Source organism: Marmota marmota, unplaced genomic scaffold (assembly GCF_001458135.2).
Source record: "Marmota marmota marmota unplaced genomic scaffold, marMar, whole genome shotgun sequence".
In the NCBI taxonomy this organism is placed as follows: Eukaryota; Metazoa; Chordata; class Mammalia; order Rodentia; family Sciuridae; genus Marmota; species Marmota marmota.
Window position 1 is genome coordinate 5,533,371 of NW_026000261.1, and position 25,808 is coordinate 5,559,178.

Consider the following 25,808-nt stretch of genomic DNA (forward strand, 5'->3'; position numbering starts at 1 on the left):
CCCCCCCCCCGAGCCATTTTAAAAAAGAAAGACTATTCCAGGAGTTGGAGCTTGCAGTTTCTGGATTAATTTAGAAATAGTTCAGATTTGCTTTGATCTTTTATGTATCTGATTGAGAATCAGATACTTCATTTGATATGCAACTCTAAGATTGCTCACCCATATTTTCCAGAAAGTCATAATGGGAAATTATAACTGGTTATATATTTACATATTTTAATTAGCAAAAATATGTATTCCTTGCAAGTGTAGATTTTTTTGCATGCTAAAGTTAATATGGCAGTATCTTTTTCTCTGATTTCTAAAATGAAAGGGTGAACACAACTTTTTAAATAGAATTATACTCTTTTTAAAAAGTCATATAAACCAAAAACCTGTAATGAAGATATTTTCTTACAGTGAATCTGATTTATTCTGTACTAAATTATACTTTTTTTTTCTTTTTGATACTAGGAATTGAACCCAGGAGCACTTAACCACTGAGCCACATCTCCAGCTCTTTTTATATTTTATTTTGAGACAGAGTCTTGCTAAGTTGCTTAGGGCCTCACTAAGTTGCTGAGACTGGCTTGAACTTTTGATCCTCCTGCCTCAGCCTCCCAAGCCACTTAGATTACAGGTGTGTGCCACTGTGCCCAATATAATGTATTATATATTTTCAAGATTAGGAATTGACTTCAGAAAGTCAATAGTTAAGGTGTTAATCTAGATTTTAGTTGGATTCTAACTGTTCAGTTGTAAATAAACTGTTTAAAATTAATAGTAATTTGATATTGTTGACACATTTGGAGTCATGTTTTGGTTGTCTGTGTTTAATGTCATATACCTAGTGCTTTCATTTATTTGTCTATCATGTGACTTAGGATTCAAAGAGGAGTTTGTACTTGGAAGTCATACTTTTTTGTCTTGTTCTCTGTGGGAAGAGTTGGGGTACAACTACAATCACTACTAGGATATTTCTGCAAAAGAGAGGGTCTTTGATAATTCTTTTGGACAACAGGTGTAAACCAGCATTTGGCAAGCTGGGAAATGTGATCACTTTCATTTAAACCAGTTCATCCAGAGGTTAAGTTTGTTTTACTTCAGAAGCACTGGCTCAATGCAGTTGAGTTAACCATCATCCACAGAGCAATTTCCCTTTACTTTGGAGTAAAAGCATTAATTTTTTTTGACTCTAATTTTTATTTTTTTTTAAATTTAAAAGCAATAAGTTTTAAATAAAGATATTATTGTATATTGTAGTGAAATTATATATAGATATATATATATAGATATCTATATATATATATATATATATATCTATATATATATATATCTCAACTGTATTCTTTTTTTTAAAGAGGGGGGGAGAGAGAGAGAGAATATTTTTTAATATTTATTTTTCAGTTTTTGGTGGACGCAACATCTTTATTTTATTTGTATGTGGTGCTGAGGATCGAACCCAGCGCCCTGCGCATGCCAGGCGAGCGCCGTTACTGCTTGAGCCACATCTCCAGCCCTGTATTCTTTTTAATGATCCTTAGTGTTGTGAAATCCATGTTGCTAGGCCCTGTTGAAGCTATTGCAGGACACATTCATAAATGTGTAGGCCTTACAAGAAATAAGATTACTTAATGATAACTTTACTGTTTCCCAAAACATTTTGAAATGAAAATGTTGAGGAAAAGAAATGATTCAGCCTTTTCTCCATTCCCCTTCATTATGAAGTCAGCTGGTACACATTTGTAATGTGATATCATAGTTGATTAGAATTTCTGAAGCAGGACCATCTTAGGTAAGATGATATCCTCTGAAGTTTTGAGTTTTTGTTCCCAGAGACCATGTTGTAAACAAGAAAGGAGTGACAGAGTTCACTTCTAAATCTCCTCCTTTCATAGATCCTCTGATCATCAATGTGGAAAGCAACAGTCTGGGTATAACTATGACAGGCGTTTAAGGAGTTATACTTATTTGGTCCTTTTTGCTTGAGATACCTTCTCTAGGGTTAGGCTTCATACCCTGTAGGAGACTAATTCTGGTCAGCTGAAAACTTTTTCATTATGAGATAAAAGCATGTGAGTATAATGGGGCAGTATCTATTTAATCTTATACCAATATCATCCTCCATTTGAGTTCCTGTTTGTTTGAATAGGATAAGTGAAATTTTTGTCTTTCAGAAATTATAATTTTATCTACATGTGGAACCCTTCATGATTCATGATTGTCTGGCTTTTTGATATTGCCCATCTCTTACTAATACTTATTAATATTTGTTAGTCACATTTTGTTATAGGAGACAGCAAGGGTGCTTAGCCTTCAGAATCATTTAACTTTGTAGTTATATAAGAAAAAATAAACATCATTTTATTTAGCTGCACAGATTGTTTTACTTTGAGTCTAGTTTAAAAACTAAGTAATCTACTTTCCTCAGTACAGTTTAAGTCAACTTTTGGTGTCACTTTACCTCCAGAGTAGGGCCAAACATCTTTTGAGCCATATTCATGATCACTTATCAACACACACATACATATACTAGAAGAGATTGAAAACCTGATGCTATATTTTTTACTTTGTTATTAATTGATGAAACTAACATTTTTGTAGAAGTTTTTAAAAATGTAGAACAAATATAAACTAAAAGTCACCTATAATTCTACAACTCATAGACATTTTGAATTATAGCCCATATAAATCTGAGAAAATTGATATTGTATCTTCAGTTTCATCTTAAATAAATTTCACTTCATGTATCTTCCATGTTTTCTCATATCCTTAAATAATCTTTGATAATGGTGCATCATTATCTTGCCAATCTCCTTTTGGGGATTTGAGATTGCTCCTAATTTTCCTGTTATCTATACCACAGTGATGATTATTCCCTATGTTTTTTGTGTATGTGTCTCCTTATTTCCTGAGGATATTCCTAGAAGTAGGAAGTGAAATTAGCAGGTTATGACTTAAAAAGCTCTTAACACATATTGCTTTCTATAAAACACATACCAATTCCCACTCTGTCAACACTTTATTATATAAAGTTCCTTTTTATGTACTTTTGACAGGATCGAGTTATTTATTTATTTATTTTTAAAGAGAGAGAAAGAGAGAGAATTTTTAATAGTTATTTTTCAGTTTTTTGGTGGATACAACATCTTTATTTTTATGTGGTGCTGAGGATTGAACCCAGTGCCCCGCACATGCCAGGCGAGCGTACTACTGCTTGAGCCACATCCCCAGCCCGAGTAATTTATTTTTAATTGGCAATAGTTCTGATGGAACCTCAGTGCATTGCTTTTTTTTTTTGGTGTATGTGTGTGTGTGCTGGCTATCGAACCCACGGCCTTGTGCATACAAGGCAAGCACTCTACCAACTGAACTATATTCCCAGCCCATGCTATTTTAGTAAATAAAATTGTTCATGGCAGAAATAAAAAGTAGAGATGTGATATTTCACATAATAGAACTGTAAGGAACTTTCAGCCCTAGGTAATAGTTTGAGAATCATTGAATCAGGTTATGTTTTAATTCTAGGAGTCTATGTTTTTAAAAATGTATATCTTTCCTTTTTTTTTTTGTATAATTTATAGGGGAAAATGTGATTTTTTCCCCAAAAAGTTATTATGCCATAAATATTTGCCGCTCATTATATTCATCATTTCTGTATATATACTTATTAATATTCATGTTTTATGACTTTTAAAAACAAAGCATAACTTCTGGCCAAAATTATACAAATTATGTGGGAAGTCATGATTGTTATAGGAATTCTTCCTGGTCAAGATCACTAAAGTGGCAAGCATTTCCTTAAAGTATTATTCAGGTCTCTAATATTTTAATGAAAGCCTTGGAAATTCAGATTTACTCGTATCAACACACTTCCTGAATAAACTTGAAAGGGAGAGATTTGGTAAGTTTAGTGTTTACCATTATGCATTTTATTTGTCAAGAATATTTAAAAATCACTATTATAAGTTTCTTGATCCCCTGAGTCAAGAATTATCACTGTGGAAGCAATTTTCGTCTATTGAAAATTTTCTCCTAGTTGTTGTTTCAGAATAGTCAAATTATGTCTTAGATGGACCTTAAAAGCATGACTTATTGATGTTAATGACATCATTACTTCACTTTTATGCTTATTTTGGCTCTGAAACTCTGTTAGTTTGTTAGTTAAACTTTGTTAGGAAGTAGTGGAATTTGACTGCATGCTGTTTATTTTCCCATCCCAGGTGAAGTTTGGCACTCATAGTAGGCACTTGATAGGTCTATGTCTATCTCTATACTAATTAATGGAGAAGTTATGTAACAAAATGAGTGCTAATGGAATTATTTGCTAGGGTTGAATGTTTTGGCATTCAAATTAGACTGTCATTGAGCTTAGATGAAAACATGGGTCTAATATATAAACAAGCATTGCTTCAAAACTGGCAAAGTGAAACTATCAGTACTGCAGATTTAACTATGCAAAGAAATATTGCCTTTTTTATAGACTTATACTTACCTACATGTACTCACATTACTGTCCTTCTAGTGCTCAAAAGATTAATATGTAGATTTTTGAGTAGAACTAAGGATTTTGCTTGTCTACAATAGATTATCATTATTCTAAAATATAACAGTGGTAGCTTTTTGTCTACAATATAACTGTACTTACAAGAAGTTTCCAAAAATATCTATTGATTTGAAAACCTGAAAAATATTCTAGCTTAAAAAGTTACAAATGAAGTGAAAGGTAGATATGAACTGTGATAAAACAAATGATAAACCAGCTGTATATTCTGACCAGTGTTATTTGTTCCATGAAACATTTGATACTATTTACAAGAAAAAATGGGTATAGAGATAATAAGACACAGTCATCCCCCCAAATGAACTTACAGTTTTAGATAAGCGATTAAGAGAAAGTCATAATACAAAGTAATATAATACAGTTTAAGAACTAATTAGAATCATTAGGAGTTCAAAGAAGGTCAGAAATTTTAGCTTAAGGTATTAGTGAAGGTGTCCCAGAAAAGATGGATTTTAAGCAGAATTCTGGATTTAAAAAAGGGCATGAAGAAAGAGAACTTCAGAGAATGTGAATATGACATAGTTTTAAAGGCAATAAATGGTTTCTTTGGGGTAGAGTATAGGCAAAGTAGATATTTTTGTCTATTAAAATAATAAAAATATTTCATAGTAAAATAGTCAGTGGTACTGATGGGAGTATAAATAGGTACAACCTTTCTGCAAAGTGATTTCAGGTATATATCAATAGACTTTCCTCCTACCTTCACCTTACCACCCACATCCCATAAAAAATCTTTGACCTGGTAATCATATATTCAGAAAATACGAGAGAACAGTTTTATAACTTGAAGTTAGTATATGACCCAGAAGCTAGAAAGGAGTTACGTTTTACTACTTAAAACTTACTAAGCTTTATTTGTCCCAAAGAAACATGCAAAATGAAGAGAAAAGCTATGCTGGGAAAATATTTGCAGTATTTAAAAGGGCTTATTTCATTTATATACAAAGTGCTCTTAATGAATCAACAAAACAACGAATAATTAAATGGAAAAATTGGCAAAGGTCTTGAGCAAGATCCTAATATGAGAAATTTAGATATAGTGAAATATTTTTGGATAGTCATTGAATAAAAGTGAAAAATTTTAAATAAAAATGTATTAGGCATCGAACATGCTGTTTAATCCAGTGTTGGAGCAGATGTGAGGAAATATGCACATTAATATGCTGCTGGCAGTAATGTAAAATAGTGTGTTCTTTTTCTGAGAACAGTTTTTCATTTTTGAAATAAAGTTTAGATTTTTACTAGAGTTTTTAAAATAGCACGCCATTTCTCTGACCCTTCACTCACCTTCCTCTAATCTTTATATTTTATGTAATGATACTGTTAATGTTGTACAGTACTATTAATTTAACTACAGATTTTGTTCAAGTCCCACCAGTGTTTACATTCATGTCCCTTTTCAGTTCCAGTATCTAGTCCAGGGTCCCACCTTGCATTATTTGTCTCCCTAGTCTCCTTTAGTCCATGATAGTTCCTCAGTCTCTGTCTTTCATAACCTTGACAATTTTGAAGAGTATTTGTAGAATGTCCCCAACTTGGGTTTTTCTTGGTATTTTTCATAACTTGGCTGAGATTATGAATTTTTTTTAATATTTATTTTTTAGTTGTAGTTGGACAGAATACCTTTATTTCTCTTACTTATTTTTTTATGTAGTGCTGAGGATTGAACCCAGGGTTTCACACATGCCAGGTGAGTGCTCTACCGCAGAGCCACAACCCCAGGCCTGAGATTATGAAATTTGAGCAAGAATACAACCAAAATATTATTGTGCTCTTTTTAGTGCATCCTGCCAAAGTTTGCATAATGTTGATGTCCCTTATAACTAACTGGTGATGGTAGCTTTGATTTCCTGCTTAAGATGGTGTCAATGTGTTTTTCCAAAAAAAAAAAAAGTTACTATTTTTCCCTTTGCAACAAAGTGATACTAATATTTATATTATATTTTATTAAAACAATAATAAAATACTTGGGGGAGATACTTTGAAACTATGCAGTATCCAATTTCAACTATTAACTTTTGCTCACCATTGTTAGCATTCACTGTTTTTAATTTTTTCTTGTAGCAATTATTCCTGTGATGTTCTGATGGAGATTTTCTATTTCTTTTATTTCTTCTACATTTATTAATTAGAATTCTTATGTAAGGAAGATTTGTCCCTTTTGCCTCATTTGTTTATTTAGCCAATCATTTATTTATAGGACTAGGAATTATGAATATTATCTTATTCTTTGGGATATAATCTAATATTATCATTATTTTGTTGCCCAAATTGTATCAGTTTTTACCATTAGGTTTGGCCCCTGTGACTTTTTGACATGTTTCTTTTTTTTTTAAGCATTTTTTTTTTTTCTGGCACCAGACTATACCAGGCTCATATTGCATTTTCCCCCTCCCTGTCTCTGGAATTGACTACTCCAAAGAGCTCTTGTTCCTTTTTTTTTTTTTTGGTGCTGGGGATTGAACTCGGGGCCTTGTGCATATGAGGCAAGCATTCTACCAACTGAGCTATATCCCCAGCCTTCTTATTCCTTTTACTGGGAAATATTATTTGGAAAATCAAGATCCAGTTGCTGGATGTGCTCATTGCCACTGGGGTATCACTATTTCTAGGCCTGGAAGGAAGTTTTTTAACAGAATAAACATTTAAAGATCATATCCTTTTGACTGAGTAGTTCTGCTAGAAATATATACTATAGTGGCACTGGCATAAATGTGTTGATAAATATGCTCATTGTTATATTTCTGACAATGTGAAATCAGACAAACCCAAAATGTCCACCAATAGAAAATATTGGTTAGACTTAATGGAGATATGGTCATACAGTGGAATACCACAGAACTGATAAATGGTGTATCTGTGTTCTCTGAAATGGAAAGACATGTAAGAGAGTTGTATTTTTTTAAAGCAAGTTGCAAATGTGTATGATTTGATTATATGATAATATGACTTAATTTTTGCTTTGAAATTGTGTATGTGTAATTAAGATGCTTAGAAAAAAGGATTCAAGTTTACTTGACAAATTTATTTCTAATCAAATAAAACAGGTACTTTCCCTTTATTTAATATATTTTGTAATGTTTGGATAAATATTAAAACTCTACTTGTTTGTCTGTTTGTTTATTTATTTTTGCAGTACTGGGATTGAACCTACAGTGCTTTATCCTTGAGCTACTTCCCCAGACCTTTTTATTTTGTATTTTGAGACAAGGGCTCACTAAGTTGCCTTGTCCTCCAAAGCCTCCTGGATTACAAATATGCACCACTGTACCTGGCTTTAAAACTCTTTTTTAAAAAAAAGTTTCTAACTTTTCCATGAAACAGCATTCTAGTCTATTACAGTCTAGAATTATTTCTATAGTTTTTATACTGTACACAATAATTTTTTAGTAGTTATACTTCAGTTTTAATATTTTATTAATATATTTTAATATTTATGAATCAAGCGAACCACAATCTTATGATCATTTCAGTTTCCAGGAACACTTATACACATAAATGTTCTCAAGGGGAAAGAAAAGATTCTTTCATAGCTTAAAGTCTGAGCAGTACCCTCTAAGAGTTTGCATAGGATAATTATGAAGTCATGTTTTAAGTGAGACATTTTTTGTTCCTTTGTAATTTAATATTTAATTGTAAGTACACACTTTTTATTTCTGAAAATTTTGGAATATATAAATGTGTAAAAATATTAAAGTATATAAAATTAACTTGTAATCACCACACAGCAGTAACTTGCCTAAATATTTGGTGTTCATGCTGCTAATTTTTCTGAATTCATAACACTCAAACATAGGTATAGTATAATGGAATCATATTTACTGTTATATTATTTCTTGATAGTTCTATTAAACTTTGAATTGCATTCCACTATGACAGTTTTTACCCATAAGTATTTGCCAGTTTATATATTATAGATACTTCTCTAAAATAAAACCTATATAAGATCATTGCTTAGGAAATTGCTTTAAAGAGGACTTGCCAAAATCTACTTTCAGATTTGAATATTATGTGAAAGTTTCTTAATATTTTTCCACTCTTTTCTGAAATGTTTCATTTTAAACTAAGATTTGCCCTGAGACATTAACTACCAGAGGACAATTCATCATGCTTGAAGTATTTCCAACAGATGCTATCACAAGTTTAGTATTTACTTTACTTTTGGAAGAAGGTTTTCAAAATATTGGCTAACAGACTAACTTATTTACAGAAAGGGCATAACCAAACACATTAGTGGTTTGTTTTTAAGTCTGTCCCAAAATATGAGGGTTGTCTGAAATTAAACAACACTGCCTTGTATATGTATCACTGTTTGCTTTTTTAAAATCATTTTTTACTCTCATTAGTTGCATGAATATTGTTTTGGTCCCTGGTGACTTGGCCTTTCTCAGTGTTGCCTTCTTCCCTAATTTTGTAAGATGATAAAATTTCAATGCTCTACTATCTTTTTTCATGCTACCAGGTTATTATTAAATAGAAATAAACCTTATCCAACACTTTAGTTTGTTAAAAATTCTCTTAGCTCAGTCTTTCCACCTTCCATATATCACCAAAAAAAGTAAAAAAAAAAAAAAAAGTGAAAAGTCTGAATAAAGTTTGTATTATAATTTTAGCCAAATTATCACTGTCCCTGATCATGTATAACTAGAACTTGCATGGTGGTAATATGCTTAGTTCTTTTATATTAAATTATTTCTTCAATTTATTTTAATAGAAAGACTGTAAATGACAGTGTGGTTTTGTAGGAGGGAGGCTGGAAGAGAGGAGAGTGCAGGGCCAATTTCTCTGTAGTATAGAAAAACTCCTTTAGGCTAGCTTAGAAAGATTACTTTCAGGGCTGGGGATATAGCTCAGTTGGTAGAGGACCTGCCTCCCATGCACAAGGCCCTGGGTTCAATCCCCAGCACCACAAAAAAAAAAAGTATTAAAAAAAAGAAAGATTACTTTCATTCCTTTTTCTTCTTCTTTTTCCCTTCCCTTCCCTTCCCTTCCCTTCCCTTCCATTCCTCCCTTCCTCCCTTCCTCCCTTCCTTCCTTCCTTCCTTCCTTCCTTCCGGCAGCAGGTGGTAGAGTGAGAATTTTGGAGATGGAACTCAGGAGGGCTCACATGCTAAGTGCATGCTCTTCCACTGAGTTACACCCTCAAACCCTCTATCTTTTTTTTTCCATACTGGAGATTGAACCCAGAGGCACTTAACTACTGAGCCATATCCCCAGACCTTTTTATTTTTTATTTAGAGACAGGGTCTCACTGAGTTGCTTAGGGTCTTGCTAAATTGTCGAGGCTAGCTTTGAACTTGTGATCTTCCTGCCTCAGCCTCCTGAGATGTTGGGATTATAGGCATGGGCTACTGTACCCCAAACCCCTCTTTCTTTTTAAAAAGGAAATGACCTTTAAGGTTATAAGCATCAAGAAACATTTTACCATCTTTTGGTACTGGGGATTGAACCCAGAGACGTGTTCATGAATGTTCTACCACTGGGCTACAGTCCTGGCCCTTTTTAAGATTTTTATTTTGAGATAGGGTCTTGCTAAGTTGCTAAGGCTGGCCTTGAACTTGGAATCCTCCTGCCTCAGCCTCTGGAGTCCTTGGGATTATAGGCATGTGTCACTATGCTGGGCTTTATCATTGTTTGCATTAAACAACCTCTTAGAGTTGCTTCTTGTTGCCCAGCTGATTTGGGCCCATGAAATTGTATGTGACTAGGTTGAAACTGGTCCTCTCATGCAGTTGGAAGAGCTTTCTGACACTTGACCATCCTCCACAACTTTTCTAGTGTCAAGGGTAAAGTTTTGACTATCCTCTGCAAATTTTTATTGATGGAATTATTTTCCAAATGTAATAAACTAGTAGATAGTTGTAGGTATTTCCCTCCCTCCTCCCTGCCCCCAGCCTCCCATCACTTACAGATCTTTAAATGCTTTACAGAAGGGTGGTTTTTTTTGGTCATTTTTCAATTATCAGGATTATCTATGGAAGTAATATATAATTTGCATATACAACTATGAAGTTTTTCTCTTACAACTGTTACCTCATGAGCTCTTTGGACTTTAATATATATATTCAGGATTCCCCATCCTTCATATTAGAGTAAATGGGAGAAAAATAAGAAAATCTTAAATAGCCTACCTTCTGTTTATCAGTAGTCTTAACCATTTGTGTTCAGACTTATACTTTTTAAAATATGAGATAGCATTTATTCTAGTAGTAATATGAAAGCAAAAGCAAATGTGCTGATACTATTTCCCAAAATGTAGATGGTGGATATTAACTTGAGGTTGAAAGTAATTCTGTTAAACAGAACAAAAGGCATCACCTGTTATTTTAGTGATAGATCTGGACACAAATCATTCTTTCCATTATCTTTCTAATGGTATCAAAGGAGAAAATTCCAGTTAATACTAGTTGGTTAGTATGATGATTACAGATATGTGGATATTTGTTGTTATGACTTCCATTGGGATATCTAGATTAAAAATACTTGAAGGATTATTCTCACAACATAATTATATGCAAGTAGTAGTGAGTGATAATGGATGGAATAAAATCTTCAGTTTTTTAGAATCATGGCATCATATGCCCAGACACTCCTGTGGTGTTGAAATGTAAGTTAGCAATATGAAATTAAAGAAGGGTCTTATTTTACTAAATTACTGAATGATTAGTGTTTAGATGGTAACTAATATTCTACTGCATTGTCTAAAAAAGATTAATCCTCAACCACAAAACTGATCTTCAGACTTTTCATCACAAAAGGTTGGGGTTGTGGCTCAGTGGTAGAGCACTTGCCTAGCATGTGTGAGGCACTGGGTCTGATTCTCAGCACGGCATATAAATAAATGAATAAAATAAAAGGTCCCTCAACAACTAAAACAATTTTTTTTTAAAAAAAATCATCTATTTATAAATTGAGGAAAGATGAAAATATCTTTAGTTTTCTATTTAGACCAGGGCTGTGTTTATATTTGCATTGTTTAAAGGAAAATATTTACTCAAGTTTTGATGGAAACAGCTAGACATCTCCAGGTATTTAGGAGGAGGGATAGTCTGTCTTGGTAGATTGAATAACTTGCTATGGTCACATGTTGTCTTTCATCTCTGAACTTGGTATTGTCTGACAGTGGGGAATCAAAGATACAAAGAAAGATATTAAGAACAGTTTCTTATTTTTCCTTTGGTACCTGGCTTACATAGGTTACAGTGCATAGGTAATGTGAAATAGCACTTGACTTTTACAGGATTCATTTCTCATGTCACTATACTCATAAATGTTGTCTCTTACTGCAGATTGAAATCACAGAAGACATACGTGTTCCTAAAAGGAAAAGAGGAAATCTGTAAGTATGTGTTGTTCAGAAGTTCTAGATGTGTAATTGTATCAACTTTTTGAGAAAATTAAGGGACGATACTAACTGACATCTTGATACTTTTTACCTATGATGGTGTTTAAAATGCAATACTTGGGAAAATAAAATAGGAAAATAATTTACCCTGTGCAACTTCTAAGATTTAAACCATTTACCACTCACTTATAAAAGAGCAAGTAGTAACTAAATTCCAAATAAATTCTTTTTCTTTGAGTCATACCTAGAAAGAAGTCTCAGATTGGAATTTCAATTTTGATTGCTGAGGTGTACAAGCTATGTGTCTTTGGCAAGTTGCTTGCCTTCCCATTGCTTCAGTTTTCTCATCTGTAAAATTGGCTTGAGAGTAAACACACAATCAGTGGTTCATTATAATTGGTGAAGTCAAATCTGTAGCAATTTATACTTGCCCCAATAAATTAAAGCTTATTTCTAATTACTGGATATTTTTCAAACTAATTTAAGTTTATTTCTGATCTTCATAAATTTAAGTATTGGCAATGTCCTTCACTGAGGTCTCTACTCTAGCCCATGATATGAGTAAAATAAATATAACAGAACACCTAAACTTAAAATCATAGTATTGGAGCCTTGGACTTTGAAAATTGCCTAGTCCAGTGGTTCCCAAATACTGATTTTTAGACAAGTGGCTATCTAATGAAAAAGTTTTTACTGATTTGAGGTGAAATGAGGAAAAGGACAGCAGATCATTAGTTTTTTAAAAAATCAAAACATTTTTCATTTAAAGGATTGCTGCTTCTTATAGGATATGTATTTCTAATTTTTGAGAGTAAACATGTTCTTTTTTATTTAATGAAATGATGGTGATAGTAAATGGTAGGAGTCTTTTTTAAATGTCCATATCTGGCAAAAAATTGACAGCTCTGTATCTTTTCTTTTCACTATTTTATTTTTAAAAATTTAAATTGTCTTTGATATCTTAAAATTTGAAGCCAACTTTCTCATTTTACAGATGAAGAAGTAGGCATTGAGAGGTTATTTACTTTGTTACAGGCCTTATAGCTCAATAGTTCCTGAACCAAAACCAAAACCCTATATCTGATGCTGTCTCTCTAGTATTTCTGGTCTTTTGGGAATTGCTTTCATTTTAATAGCTTATGAACGTCAAATAGAAGACATAGTAGCTTTTATGGACCAATAACATTTTTTTTATTTCTGAGCACAAACAAATTAAAAAGATTTAATGTTCTTATATATCTAAGCATTGGCAAAATATCTGATCAATTGTGTTTAAGAATTTACAGATAGTATTCTGCAGCACTTTGAAGAATTCTCTTCAATTATCATAGCTTTGTCTCAGCTCCCCCCAAATATGTTTCAAAATAGAAATCAATAATTCCCTTATCAGGTAAACAAATGAATATAAAGAGAGAGAACAGCATGGAATGCATTCTTGCCCCTAACATGGAGACATTAACTTTAGAAGTAATTTTCCATGGCTTCTTGTATTTGGTTTTGTATGGCTTCTTATTTGAGAATTCTTTAATTTCTGCAATGTCAGACGTACCCTTAATGAAATGTTAAGAATAAACATGGCTTTTTAAAATTATCTATTGTCTTTTGTATATGAGCCCTTCTTTTCTTTATCAGCTTCTGATATGTGAATGTTGATGTTGATGGAATGGCCATACAATTTCAATCTTCAATAGACTTATCAGTTTGAGTTCTTTCATTAGTTTCACTTATAAGATATTTAATACTGTTGAGAAGAGAGAGATCTCCTTCAAAAACATGCTACAGTTTCATATTAGGATGGTTATGCAGCTGAATTGTAGTGACGGACTTGGCCATTTTGTAAGAAATGGCTTACGACTACATTGTTGTGTAACTTTTAGCAGTATAAATTACTGACTGGGAAATAACATTGGCAAATAGCCTACATATTAAACTGCCCTCTTCTCTAGAAAATGGGGAGGGCAGGTCATGGGGCCAAAAAAAAAATCTAGTTGCAAAATTATCCTTGTGACACAAAGATATTCCTGTGGGAAATACTGCTAGTTACCAGATTATTTTTGAATGTACACTTAATATTTGACAGCCCTCAATTTACTTTGTTAAGAATAAAAATGGCTTTTTAAAATTATCTGTTGCCTTTGTATATGTGCATATACAATGTACAAATTGTATATTTCAGATGATAGGAGATGGATGTATAACCTGCAGATATACGCTGTGTATCTGTTACTTAAACAAAACACATTTATTATAAGTTAACTCAAAAGTTAAGTTCTGTAACCTATTTCTGATTATCTTATGTTAAAATCATAAATGTGTCTGACAGAGAAAAACACCCAGGAAATTAAAAATTTTACAGATGAAATCAAAGTCACACCATGGAGTTGATGGGCAGTTTCATTTAGCAGCAAGGTGTAAAATCTTGAAATTGTCATTGTGTTATCTGGTTCCCTTATGTAGCATTGAGCTATTTATGTTTCTCTCCAAATACCTAAGTCCCAGAACTTGTTTTTTCTCCCTTTTTCATGATGTTTAATAAAGTTAAATTATAACATCATACTTTGTCAATAGGTGCCACTTTTCAGCAAATTTTACATTCAATGTTACTTAGAGCTTGGGGGTAAATTATATACAAGTAATTCCCAATGTAAGAAATCTACATATTTAAAAAATCAATTGTATCTCGATTGCTTAAGATGAGCAGTAGATTCATAATCATATACAGTGTATGTATAGTGTGTAGGCAGCAACATTGGCTCCTAGATCTCCTCATTTCAACATGTATAGATAGGATCCAAAGTATGACAATTTATGACCTAGAAAAAACATCTGATGCATGGTAGAGATACTCTTAAGGCATTATGGGAGGGAATTCATGCTAGAGCCTGAAAGAGTATCTTCAACATGGCTGCCGAGGTGCTTTCTTTACTGGGAAAAGCTGGGAAGAAACTGGCAGGATGGAGACTGCAGGAGTTAATATCACTCCAGGTGATGAAGTAAACAGGTTTGGTTAATCTTGTGAGAGATGCACCCAAAGATCAGTCAGAGTCGTCATATGCTTTGAGTCAAAATAACTAGGCATGAGTGCTATGTGTTTCTAAAGGGCATCTATATATTCATCTCAGGTTTTTGTTTTGCTTTTTATCAGTTTTAAAATGTATTTATTATAATTACTATATAGTAATTATAATAAAAGGTTAAAGTTTGATTGTACAAATTATTTCATATTGATTAGACTTATTTATAAAAATTTTAACTTAGACCAAAGAGGGGCATCTAATATATATATTTCATGTGCTAATTCATCTTGCAGACTGGCTGATAGAGATCCTGCTAGCTACTCTTAATGCCTTTAATGTCTTAAAATATTAACATTTTCTAAGTTTAAAGTATAAAGTCAATTACATTGCAATATATCTCCTTAAGGTTTGATTTCATTTAACAAATATAACCATTCTTTTTAAACCATTCTTTTTAAACATAGTATTTGAGCTTTCTCTTGTGTATTTTAAAATCATTTGGAAGTTTTTAGTAGTGTGTGTGTGAAACAAGATTTTTATAAAAGCACTCCACCCCTTTACAAAAGCCTTGGTGATGCAACATCTATTTAGAAATATGACTTTTAAAAGCATAACAGGTATTCTTATTTTTTAAAATCTTTTGGAACTTTTGTAATTATTTTCTGGTTTAATGCTTAGTTAATACAGCTAATTCTTTTTAGAAGGGAAAATATCTCTCTTTGGTATTTAAATTAGTCTTAAAATAATGTGGGGCTTGAAAAATGTGATTTCTTAAGTGAAATCATTGATTTTCAAATTGATATTTTTTAACATTTTCATAAGAGGTTAATGTCAAAGCCAGGTGTATTTGTCATTGCTGTGTTTCAACTTGACAATTGCACTGATCTTTGCTTGGTTTAGTTCATTTTCTAAATCTTTTGGAAAAGTATCTTGGCATTAATTGACTTCAATATATTAGTTTTTTCACTATTAAATTGGTGTTGTGCCACATGCTTCTGGGGGAAATGATTTCTTCTTTTAAATTCAGATTTAATTACTATGTAGTATTTGTTTACTTTGTGTACTGGAGCTTAATGTATCACTAATGCTTTTTGTGTTTAACTTTTCTCAGAGTGTTTGAATTAACTGGAATGAAATACTTATCATTAAACTTGACCATAGAACAAAAAAATTATATCTGGTTTTTCGCTAAAACTTCTAGGATTCACCAAACATCTTGAGAGCTTTTTTTTTTTTTTTTCAACCTTAACCTCTGTTATTGCCGTAGGATGTAGAACAGATCAGTGTTCAATATTCAAAATTGTTGCTAGGATTTCTTCATACATAAAGTTCATTCTTATCTATTTAAATTATTCTAGTATGACCAGGATCACAGGTAGTAGAATCAGAGCCCAAATCCCTACTCACTGTACTTACTTTGGGAAATTACTTAATCTCTATGAATCTGTTATAAAGTGAGGGTATTTCTTTGAAGGATTAAATGAGATAATATATCTAAAATATATATTAGATATATCTAATATATCTAAAGGAAAGCATACTACCTCACCCATAGTAAACACTCAACAGTAGTTAAGATTATGGTTCTCATATGGCATTAAGAACTTCAACAGGAGCACTTAACTATCCCATGACTGAAGATGATGCCTTTTCCAGACAAATACATTACCGGATCTTAAGGAAGCACAACTCAGACTTCATGTTCTAACATTGGGACAGCAGTATCACTTTTTTTGTGTATGGAAGGACAGCATACCTTTGTAAAAGGCATTAATAAAAAGCACAGAGTGAAAATTGTGTAACCCTTGTGCTTTTCAATCCCGTCTTTTACCCTGTGCAATAGGTGGTTTTTCCAGCCTAGTATTTTCTGTTAAGCAACCAATAACATATTCAAATTTATTCTAACTGGTAGGATTATAAGACCATAGTATTTCCTAGAGAGTTGGCACATAAAAATGATCTTTTTTATTTTTTAGTACCTTGCTTGGAATCCAGGAGCACTTAACCACTGAGCCTCATCCCCGACCCATGTTTTAAAAATCATTTTTAAAATTTTGAGCCAGGGTTTCGCTGAGTTGTTTAGGGCCTTGCTAAAAACTGCTGAGACTGGCTTTGAACTTGAAATCCTCTTGCCTCAGTCTCTGGAGAGGCTGGGATTATAGGCATGTACTATACTACTGTACCTGGCCACAAATGATATTTTAAAATAAGGTTAAGTGCATACAGATTATTGTACTTATATATGCTTTTACTTTTTAGTTTCAGAAAATTCTACGTACCTTCTTATTCAACAAATCTATTGAACAGCTAACGCAATAGAGTTACTGTTTTGGTCACTGAGGATTCAGCAGCAAACTATAAACTCTCTACCTCATGGGGATTATGTTCTAATGGGGGCATAGACATTATTCATGTAAAATAAAACCTATTATATATTAGTGAAAAGTGCTAAGGAGAAAAATAAAGCAAGAAAGGAAGTGTCAGAGGTTTGGTTTTCAAAGAGGGTGACTGAAGAAGTCCCCTCTGAGAAGTTACTTGATTAAAGACAAAAAAGAAGCAAGGGAATAACTTACACAGATATCTTGGAAGAACATTTCAGGCAGAGAGAATAGAAAGTACAAAGGCAAGATCATTTTTGATATGTTCCAGGAACATTAAGGGACAAGTAGAACAAGTAGAATGAGCCAGGGGAAAGAGTAGTAGGAGGTGAGGTAAGAAACTTGATGTGTAGCAGAAAGATAATGTATTTTTGTAGATCACAGTAAGAACTTTAGCTTTTGCATGAATCATTTGGCAATTCTTTGAAGATTTGTTTTAAATTTTTTTTAAAGAGAGATGGGAGAGAGAGAGAGAGAGAGAGAGAGAGAGAGAATTTTTTAATATTTATTTTTTACTTTTCGGCGGACACAACATCTTTGTTTGTATGTGGTGCTGAGGATCGAACCCCAGGCAGCACGCATGCCAGGCGAGCGCGCTACCGCTTGAGCCACATCCCCAGCCCCTCTTTGAAGATTTTTGAGCAGAGGAATGATATGATCTAATTTACATTTTAAGAAGAGCACTCGAGCTGCTGGATTTCGAATTTATTGTAGGGGCAGAAGGTAAAAATAGGTAGATTAAATCAGTTATTGAATTTATCCACATGAGCGATGATAATGGCTTGAGCCAGGATGGCAATAGTGAAAATGGTGAAAAATAGTTGAGTTAGATATTTATTAAGTAGAGCCATTAAGTTTTACTGATGTCTAGGAAGTGGTGAAATGTGTGAGGAAGAGAAGGCTAAGTATGAATCCAAGATTTTTGGTCAAAGCTACTGAAATATACTGAGACAGACAAGACTGGGAGAAATAGAATTGTGGAAGGACAATCAGTGGCTTAGTTTTGAACATGCTAAGTTTGAGGTATTTAACTGACATCTAAATGGATTCAGTAAGGAAACTTTTGGATATACAAATTTGTATTTAAGGCAGACTTCCAGACTGGAGGGGGGGAGAAATTTGGGAATCATCACCATATATATGATATTTAAAGCTACAGGACTAAATGAGATCACTGTAGGATTGAGTGGAGATAAATGAGAGAGATTCAGGGAATGAGCAGGATAGCATTTAGATGTCAGGGAGATGATGAAGAAGCAAGAAAGAAAACTGAAAAGGAACAGCCAGAGAAATAAGAAAACCTGAAGAATGCAGTGTCCTGGAAGCCAAACAAAAATTTCAAGTAGAAGGGTCAACTGTGTTAAAGGCTACCAGTGGGTGAAGGAAGATGAGGGCTGAACTTTAATTGACCATTGAATCTAATAATACGCAAGTCATTGGCAACGTTGATCAGAAAAATTTTATGTAGTGGTAGGGGACAAAAGCCTGCATGTACTGGATTCCAGAGAAAATCGAAGGTAACTGTAAGACACTGCATAGACTGTTGCAAGGAGTCCTAAAGAGAAGAAGAACTGGTATAACCGAGAGCTAGGTACAAGAGAGGGAATGGTTTTTAAGATGAAAGATAGTAGTTTGTTACAACACTGATGGGAACAATACAGTATAGCAGGAAATATTAATGGTGCAGGAGGGAGAAGGACAAAGGGGTAGAACAGCACCACCGTGACCATGTATATACAAAGGTGTTGTGCACAAGTGAAGGGGTTGCCCTCAGCTGTGAGCATACACAGTTCCTCCACAGTCACAGAAGAGTGAAGCACATGGGGCCACAGATGTGAGTAGGCTGATAGTCAGGGGAGTCTGTGAAGCTTTTTAGGTTATTTCCATTTTCTCTGAAAAATAGTAAGCCAGGTCAGAAACTGAGAATGAGGTTGGAAGTGGAACATTGGGGGTCTGAAGAGAGAGAATAAGGTGTGAAACCTAGAAGTGTGAGCCGGTGAGTAGACTCCTGCAAGTGTGGCTTCTGTGCAGCATCGAGAGCCCACTTGAAGTTGCAACCATGAACCTAAAGTGAGACATTCAGGACAGTAATGTGTTTCTTCCAATTCAGCTATGTGAGTACATTGTGTGGAGAATTGAATTGAACCAGGTTGTGGTTTAGTTGAGTTCAGCAAAGTGAGAGAGTGACAAGAGTTGAGAGTATGTGCCGGGGACTGATTTTTATTGCCCATGCAATTTTTATGGGAGAAAACAAAGGATTCTCCCAGGAATACTACAAAGTAGATAATATAAACAGTATTCCTACTTTACAGATGAAGCTGCTGATAAAGTTTTTAAGTGACAGGTCATATCTCATAACTTGTTCAAAGCCACACTTGAAAGCAGACATTGAGGTTAGAACTGATAACTGCCTGGCATATCAAACTTTCTCCAGAATACAATTCATCTTCCCTTAGGACATACCAGAGCATTCAATCTTGAGTTGCAAAATCATCATACACGCATGTCTTTAATGTCTAGCTGCTGTGTAGTAAAGTTGATTAGGAAATCATTGTTTTCTCACAGACTTACACCATAAAAATGGATCAGCAGTTTACATGAAAAACATTAAACATTTGCCATATTACTTTCTGTTTTTCAAAAACATCCTATGCTGTTCTTTCCCCTTTCATTTGCTCAGCTATTTATTTTCACTGGTAGAACTGTCCTTGTGTCCCAGTCATTGTCCCTTGCTTTTGAAAACGTAGCCATCCTTCACAATTATTACGAAAACTGTGTGTGTGCATGTATGAGAGAGAGAGAGAGAGAGAGAGAGAGAGAGAGAGAGAGAGAGAGAGAGAACGAACAGATAGACACAGACCTTTCTTGATGGCTGAAATTTCTCATCCACCCCAACGTGGATGCAATTTTCCTGCTCTTTTGAATTCCTTTAGCATTTTGTTTCTTCTGCTTTTATGGGGCTTTTCATATTCTGCTCTATGGTTATTCATGAGTTAATCTCTCTGTTCCTACCATGCATTTGAACACGTATTATTTGAACATAAACAGGCTTTAAAGTTTGAGGGTGTATTTTACTCATGTTGTATCAACTGCTCAACACAATTCTCTTACATGCAAACTTTTTTTAAGTGAAATGAAATGTTCAAATCTTTTTTTGAAATGAATTTATCAGTAAACCAAGTGTGACTCCAGAAAACCTTTGGAAAAGAATGATTTTAAGATGATAAGCAAAACAGGGTAGAGGCCAACTGGTGTGCCTGAAAGAGCACTGGGTGTTCAGTTTATGCTGTACAATTCATTTGCTTCTCTTTAAGATTAGAGATCAGAAAATATCAGTGGTTTGAATACTCAGCTGAACAGGACGTTCTAAGGAGTCCCATCAGGGGCTATTACAGCCTCCTCTACTTGAGCAGCTCTGCTTTTTGTTTTATCTATATTTGTATTTTCTCATCCATGTAAATTTTATTCAAATGGATGATCCATGACTCCCTCACCATGACCAGAAAAAAAATTAAAAACTTTGAAACTAAATGATCTCTCTGGTCTCCCCTCACTTGAATGTCGTTTGAGCATTGCCTAGTGTGTGCATTTAGTATGTCTCTGTACTAAGCACTGAAAGTATGTAGAAGGTATTTCCCTTCCTCCAAGACTTAACAATGAATACATATAATAGATTAAATGTATGCAACATCATGAATGACTAAAAAACATACAATGAAATTTACATCCAAATAAATGATGAGCTTTTTAAAAAAATTTTTTAGTTGTAGTTGGACACAATACCTTTATTTATTTATTTATTTTTATGTGGTGCTGAGGACTGAACCCAGGGCCTCACACGCACTAGGCAAGCACTCTACCACTGAGCCACAACCCCAGCCTCCCTGAACAATGAGCTTTTTTTAAAAAAAAAATTTTTAGTTGTAACTGGACACAATAACTATTTCACTTATTTATTTTTATGTGGTGCTGAGGATCGAACCCAGGGCCTTGCACATGCTAGGTGAGTGCTCTACCACTGAGCCACAACCCCAGCCCAAATGATGAGCTTTTCAGAAATTGATTTCTACTTCTTTGTATGTCTTTGGCCCCAAGTATGACAATTTTTCATTTGAGGGTGGGTTAGTATTTAAGGAAATTTTAGATATTTGAAGACATATTTTTTGTCTTCTAATATTGTCCCTGAGAATTTATATATCCAAACAAGTATTTTTAATTTTGCTATCTTTTATATTTCCAATAAGAAGTTATGTTTTAAAAATTAAGTATGTAAGTTAGCTCATTGTCTTATCTTTCAAGTTTTATTAAGGGGAATTACCAAATCTTTGTTATAAAAAAGAGGTATTTGGGTTTCACAGAGTTGAGGACTGCTAGTCTGTGCTGCATACTTAGGTGCCCTGTTTTATGGAAATGATAGTAATACAATGAAGTATCAGATTGAATGGTTGATAATATAGGAACCTAGAAAAGGGCAAGATTATTGTAGACTTGAGTAATCACGGAATTTCCAGTGAAAGAGAGGACTGTATCAGGGGATCTTGTGTATATGAAGGCCAGAGGCACTATGATAGACACTTGACATATCCTATCTTGAAGAAATGAATGACCAGACTTGTCAGATTGAGAAAGCAATTTCTAGGTGTTAAGTGTGTAATTGAATTTAAAGTTGGAAGGTGTTTTAGTCAGCTTTTTCACTGCTGTGACTAAGTGACCCAACCAGAATAATTGTAAAGGAGGATAAGTTTATTTGAGGGCTCATGGTTTCAGAGGTCCTAATCCATACAAGGCAGGCTCCAATATTTGGGGCTTGAGGTGAGGCTGAACATCATAGAGGAAGAGAGTGGCCGAGGAAAGTGGTTTATATGATGATGGGGGTGGGGGTGGGGCAGAGGGAGAGAGAGAGAGAAAGAAAGAAAGAGAGATTCCACTCTCCTGATTCCTGTTACAAAGTATGTACCCCATAGCCACACCCCCAATGAACCACTTCCTCCAGCCACACCCCACCTACCTTCAGTTACCATTCAGTTAATCCCATCAGGGATTCTACTCTCCTCCAACCTTAAATTGTCTCACACATGAGCTTTTGGGGTACACCTCACATGCAAACCATAACAGAAGGACTTTTCTGTCTAGGTCAGAAATTCTTAATTCAGGGTTGTTGTCACACATTCAGGTTCATGAATTGAAATCAGGGAACTTATCCGCTGGAATTGTCTATATAATTTGCAGATCCTTCTGTGGGGAACAGGATTCATAATTCTCACTGAATTCTCAAAGGGCCCATCTACTAAGAGGTTAAGGCTTACTGATCTAATTTGATCCTGAATCAAGATGATTTGCTCAAGTTTACACAGCCACTTGGTGTCAGAGATGAGGTCTGAAACCCAGTGACTTCTAGTTTCATGTTCACTTCACCACACTCAGCTGAAGGACATGAACAAAGGCATAGGCAGGATTAGGTTACCATTTTGTACTAATCAATGTAAAAACAACTAGCATGCAGTCAATTGAATTAAGACTAGTAGTCTGTTTGCATAAGTTGCAGAAGGATGTGCTTCAATTTGTCTTTGAAGTGAACTAATATTTTAATTTTCGTAGTTGAACTATACCTTGCCACTCACCAAAATAGCTTTTTTACCCAAAGTCTGACTCCCTACAGGATAATATTATCCCTGAGAATGTTTTTGTCCTTCCTTTACAAAGGCATGGTTTTTCTTAACCTGCATTGGTCCCCGGTTTTTTGCCTAGTCAAATCAAAACTACTTTGCTTAATCTGTCATATCCTGTACTACCATAGTCTATTTAACCAACCTATACCCCATCCCCTAAAGTCTTCTTATTCCCACTTCATTTTTCGTCATGGGATTTCCTTATCTCAACCGCCCTCCATTCTTCCTCCATCTACAGATGCCTAACATAAGGTCTAGCTTAAATAAATATAATCCCTACAAAGACCCTTGTAGTTACTGTTGCCCATTTTGCATTTTTTTTCAACTCCTTTTACTTTTACTGCACACCACAGCACTCTGTTACATATTACCTCAGTGCTCTTCAGTGGAAATGCTTCAGTGATCACCTTGGGAGTTAGATTCCAGGAGGTCTGGAGGGAAACTCCCAGACATCTCTAATTCCTACTTTAGCCAAAGCAAATCCAGTTCATTATTAAATATGGGCAGTTTGTATATAAGTTTTCATTTGAACAAATGGTTTAGCTGTCCCTCTTCCCCCATCCTCCAGATTTTGAATAACACTGGATCTTAGGTGCTAATTGCCTCAAGTGTTAAAACACAATAGGTGAGGGACAGGATTTAATAATGCTGCTTCAGACTTGTACTACTACTCCCAAGCAACTGATGCAATTTTGATTACAACGTGGGTACTTGGGAAATAATTTTACAATTGCTCCCATTTTGGGAATAGGACATAGTGTTCAACATTACTTCAGAAATTTACCTTAATGAAGAACTCAGAATAATATTTCTGGGTTGTTCCTTAAGAAATTAACCTAAATTGTGCTCATCCTCTCTTTGGGACACAAAACCTAATCTAATCTAATTTAAAGCTGTCTTGTTCATATACACATATTTAGAGAAACCTCATTATTGGCATACTCTGCCCTCCCAAATTTTGGTCAAACTTAAATATTGTACTCATGTATTTGCACCAGCTTTAGTGTTACCCACCTGTTTTCGTTGACTTTTTCATTGCTGTGACCAAAAGACCTGCTAAGAACTATTTTGGAGGAAGAAACATTTATTTAGTGCTCATGGTTTCAGAGGCCTCAGTCCATACATGTCCTACTTTCATCCTCAGGGCCCAGAGAGAGGCAGAACATCATGGCAGAAGAGTGTGGTGGAGGAAAGTGGCTCAGGGCATTGTAACAAGAAGCAGAGAGAGAGAGCTCTACTCGACAAGGACAAAATATAAATCCCAAAGTCATGCCCCTAGGGACGCACCTCCTCCAGCCACAGCCTACCTGCTTACAGTTACCACTAACTTAATCAACATCAGGAAATTAATGCGCTAATTAGGTTAAGGCTCTCATAACCTACTCATTTCACCTCTAAACATTCTTGCATTTTCTTACTCATGATTTTTAGGAAATACCTCAAATCTAAACCAGAATGCAATCTGACTTATAGAATGATGTGCAGAGTACCAGTACACCTAAAAACTCAGAAAACATTAAATTAAAGGGCTGGGGTTGTGGCTCAGTGGTAGAGTGCTTGCCTCGCATGCATGAGGCACTGGGTTCAATCCTCAGCACCACATAAAAAATAAATAAAATAAAGTTATAAAACTACATATTTAAAAAAACATTAAATTAAGAATTTGGTGCACTGAAAAACATTTATTGTCTTTAATGACTGAAAAATGAAAAATGCCAATCTTTCAGACCAGTTATTTCAGCTCTCTGTATTAAGTCAATTATATAAACTAATAAAGACCTGAGTATTTAAATCAATTGTGCTATCAATTTGTTAATACTTTTATTTTGTTTTTTTTTTGTTCCTGCTTTCTGCCTGGTTCATTATCTTCACCTACAGGTGTACTTTTTTGTCGGCTTCCAAAGATTACTAACTTTTATCTGTATCACTAAAACTGAACTGCCTTGGCTCTACTGCTACTTTTATTGCTGCTTCCATTATTGCCTTCTTCAGCAAACTAAGGCTTTCAGAAGCCAAAGAATAACAAGAAATAAGCATCATTTTAGAAGCCTTTCCACTATGAAACTTAAACTAAATGTGCTCACCATTATTTTGCTGCCTGTCCACTTGTTAATAACAATATACAGTGCCCTTATATTTATTCCATGGTATTTTCTTACCAATGCCAAGAAGAAAAACGCTATGGCAAAGAGAATAAAAGCTAAACCTACTTCAGACAAACCTGGAAGTCCATATCGCTCTGTCACACACTTCGACTCACTAGCTGTCATAGACATCCCTGGAGCAGACACTCTGGATAAATTATTTGACCATGCTGTATCTAAGTTTGGGAAGAAGGATAGCCTTGGGACCAGGGAAATCCTAAGTGAAGAAAATGAAATGCAGCCAAATGGAAAAGTCTTCAAGAAGGTAAAGCATTTTTATTCTTTTAATTTTTTTAAGGAACTTCATTTTTCTTTATCATAAATTGAGGGAATTTTAAATATGCTGCCATTCTGATACAGTACTGTATAAATATCAAAAGGCACTTTTCATGGCTTCTGGATATTTGCTTAAGGGCATTGTGCACTTTGAATGCTATTGTAATTACTTATTTGAATAAATATACTAATATTAGAGAATGTCTCACTTTAACAGTTAATTCTCGGGAATTATAAATGGATGAACTATATCGAAGTGAACCGTAGAGTGAATAACTTTGGTAGTGGACTTACTGCATTGGGACTGAAACCAAAGAACACCATTGCCATTTTCTGTGAGACCAGAGCTGAATGGATGATTGCAGCACAGACCTGCTTTAAGTACAACTTTCCTCGTAAGTGCCCTATGTTTTTTTTTTTTTTTTTTTTTTTTTTT

The 25,808-nt window shown here is 34.3% G+C and overlaps 1 protein-coding gene across 1 annotated transcript in view; it reads left to right on the forward strand.

Annotated features, from left to right (window-relative positions):
* Acsl4 (acyl-CoA synthetase long chain family member 4) overlaps positions 1-25,808 on the forward strand; it is a 78,984-nt gene that overhangs the window by 16,076 nt on the left and 37,100 nt on the right. The window contains exons 2-4 of the mRNA XM_015497928.2: positions 11,833-11,882; positions 24,831-25,361; positions 25,590-25,767. Coding sequence (XP_015353414.1) covers positions 25,011-25,361; positions 25,590-25,767 — 529 coding nt within the window. The 5' untranslated portion in view covers positions 11,833-11,882; positions 24,831-25,010. The remainder of the gene's footprint in view (positions 1-11,832; positions 11,883-24,830; positions 25,362-25,589; positions 25,768-25,808) is intronic.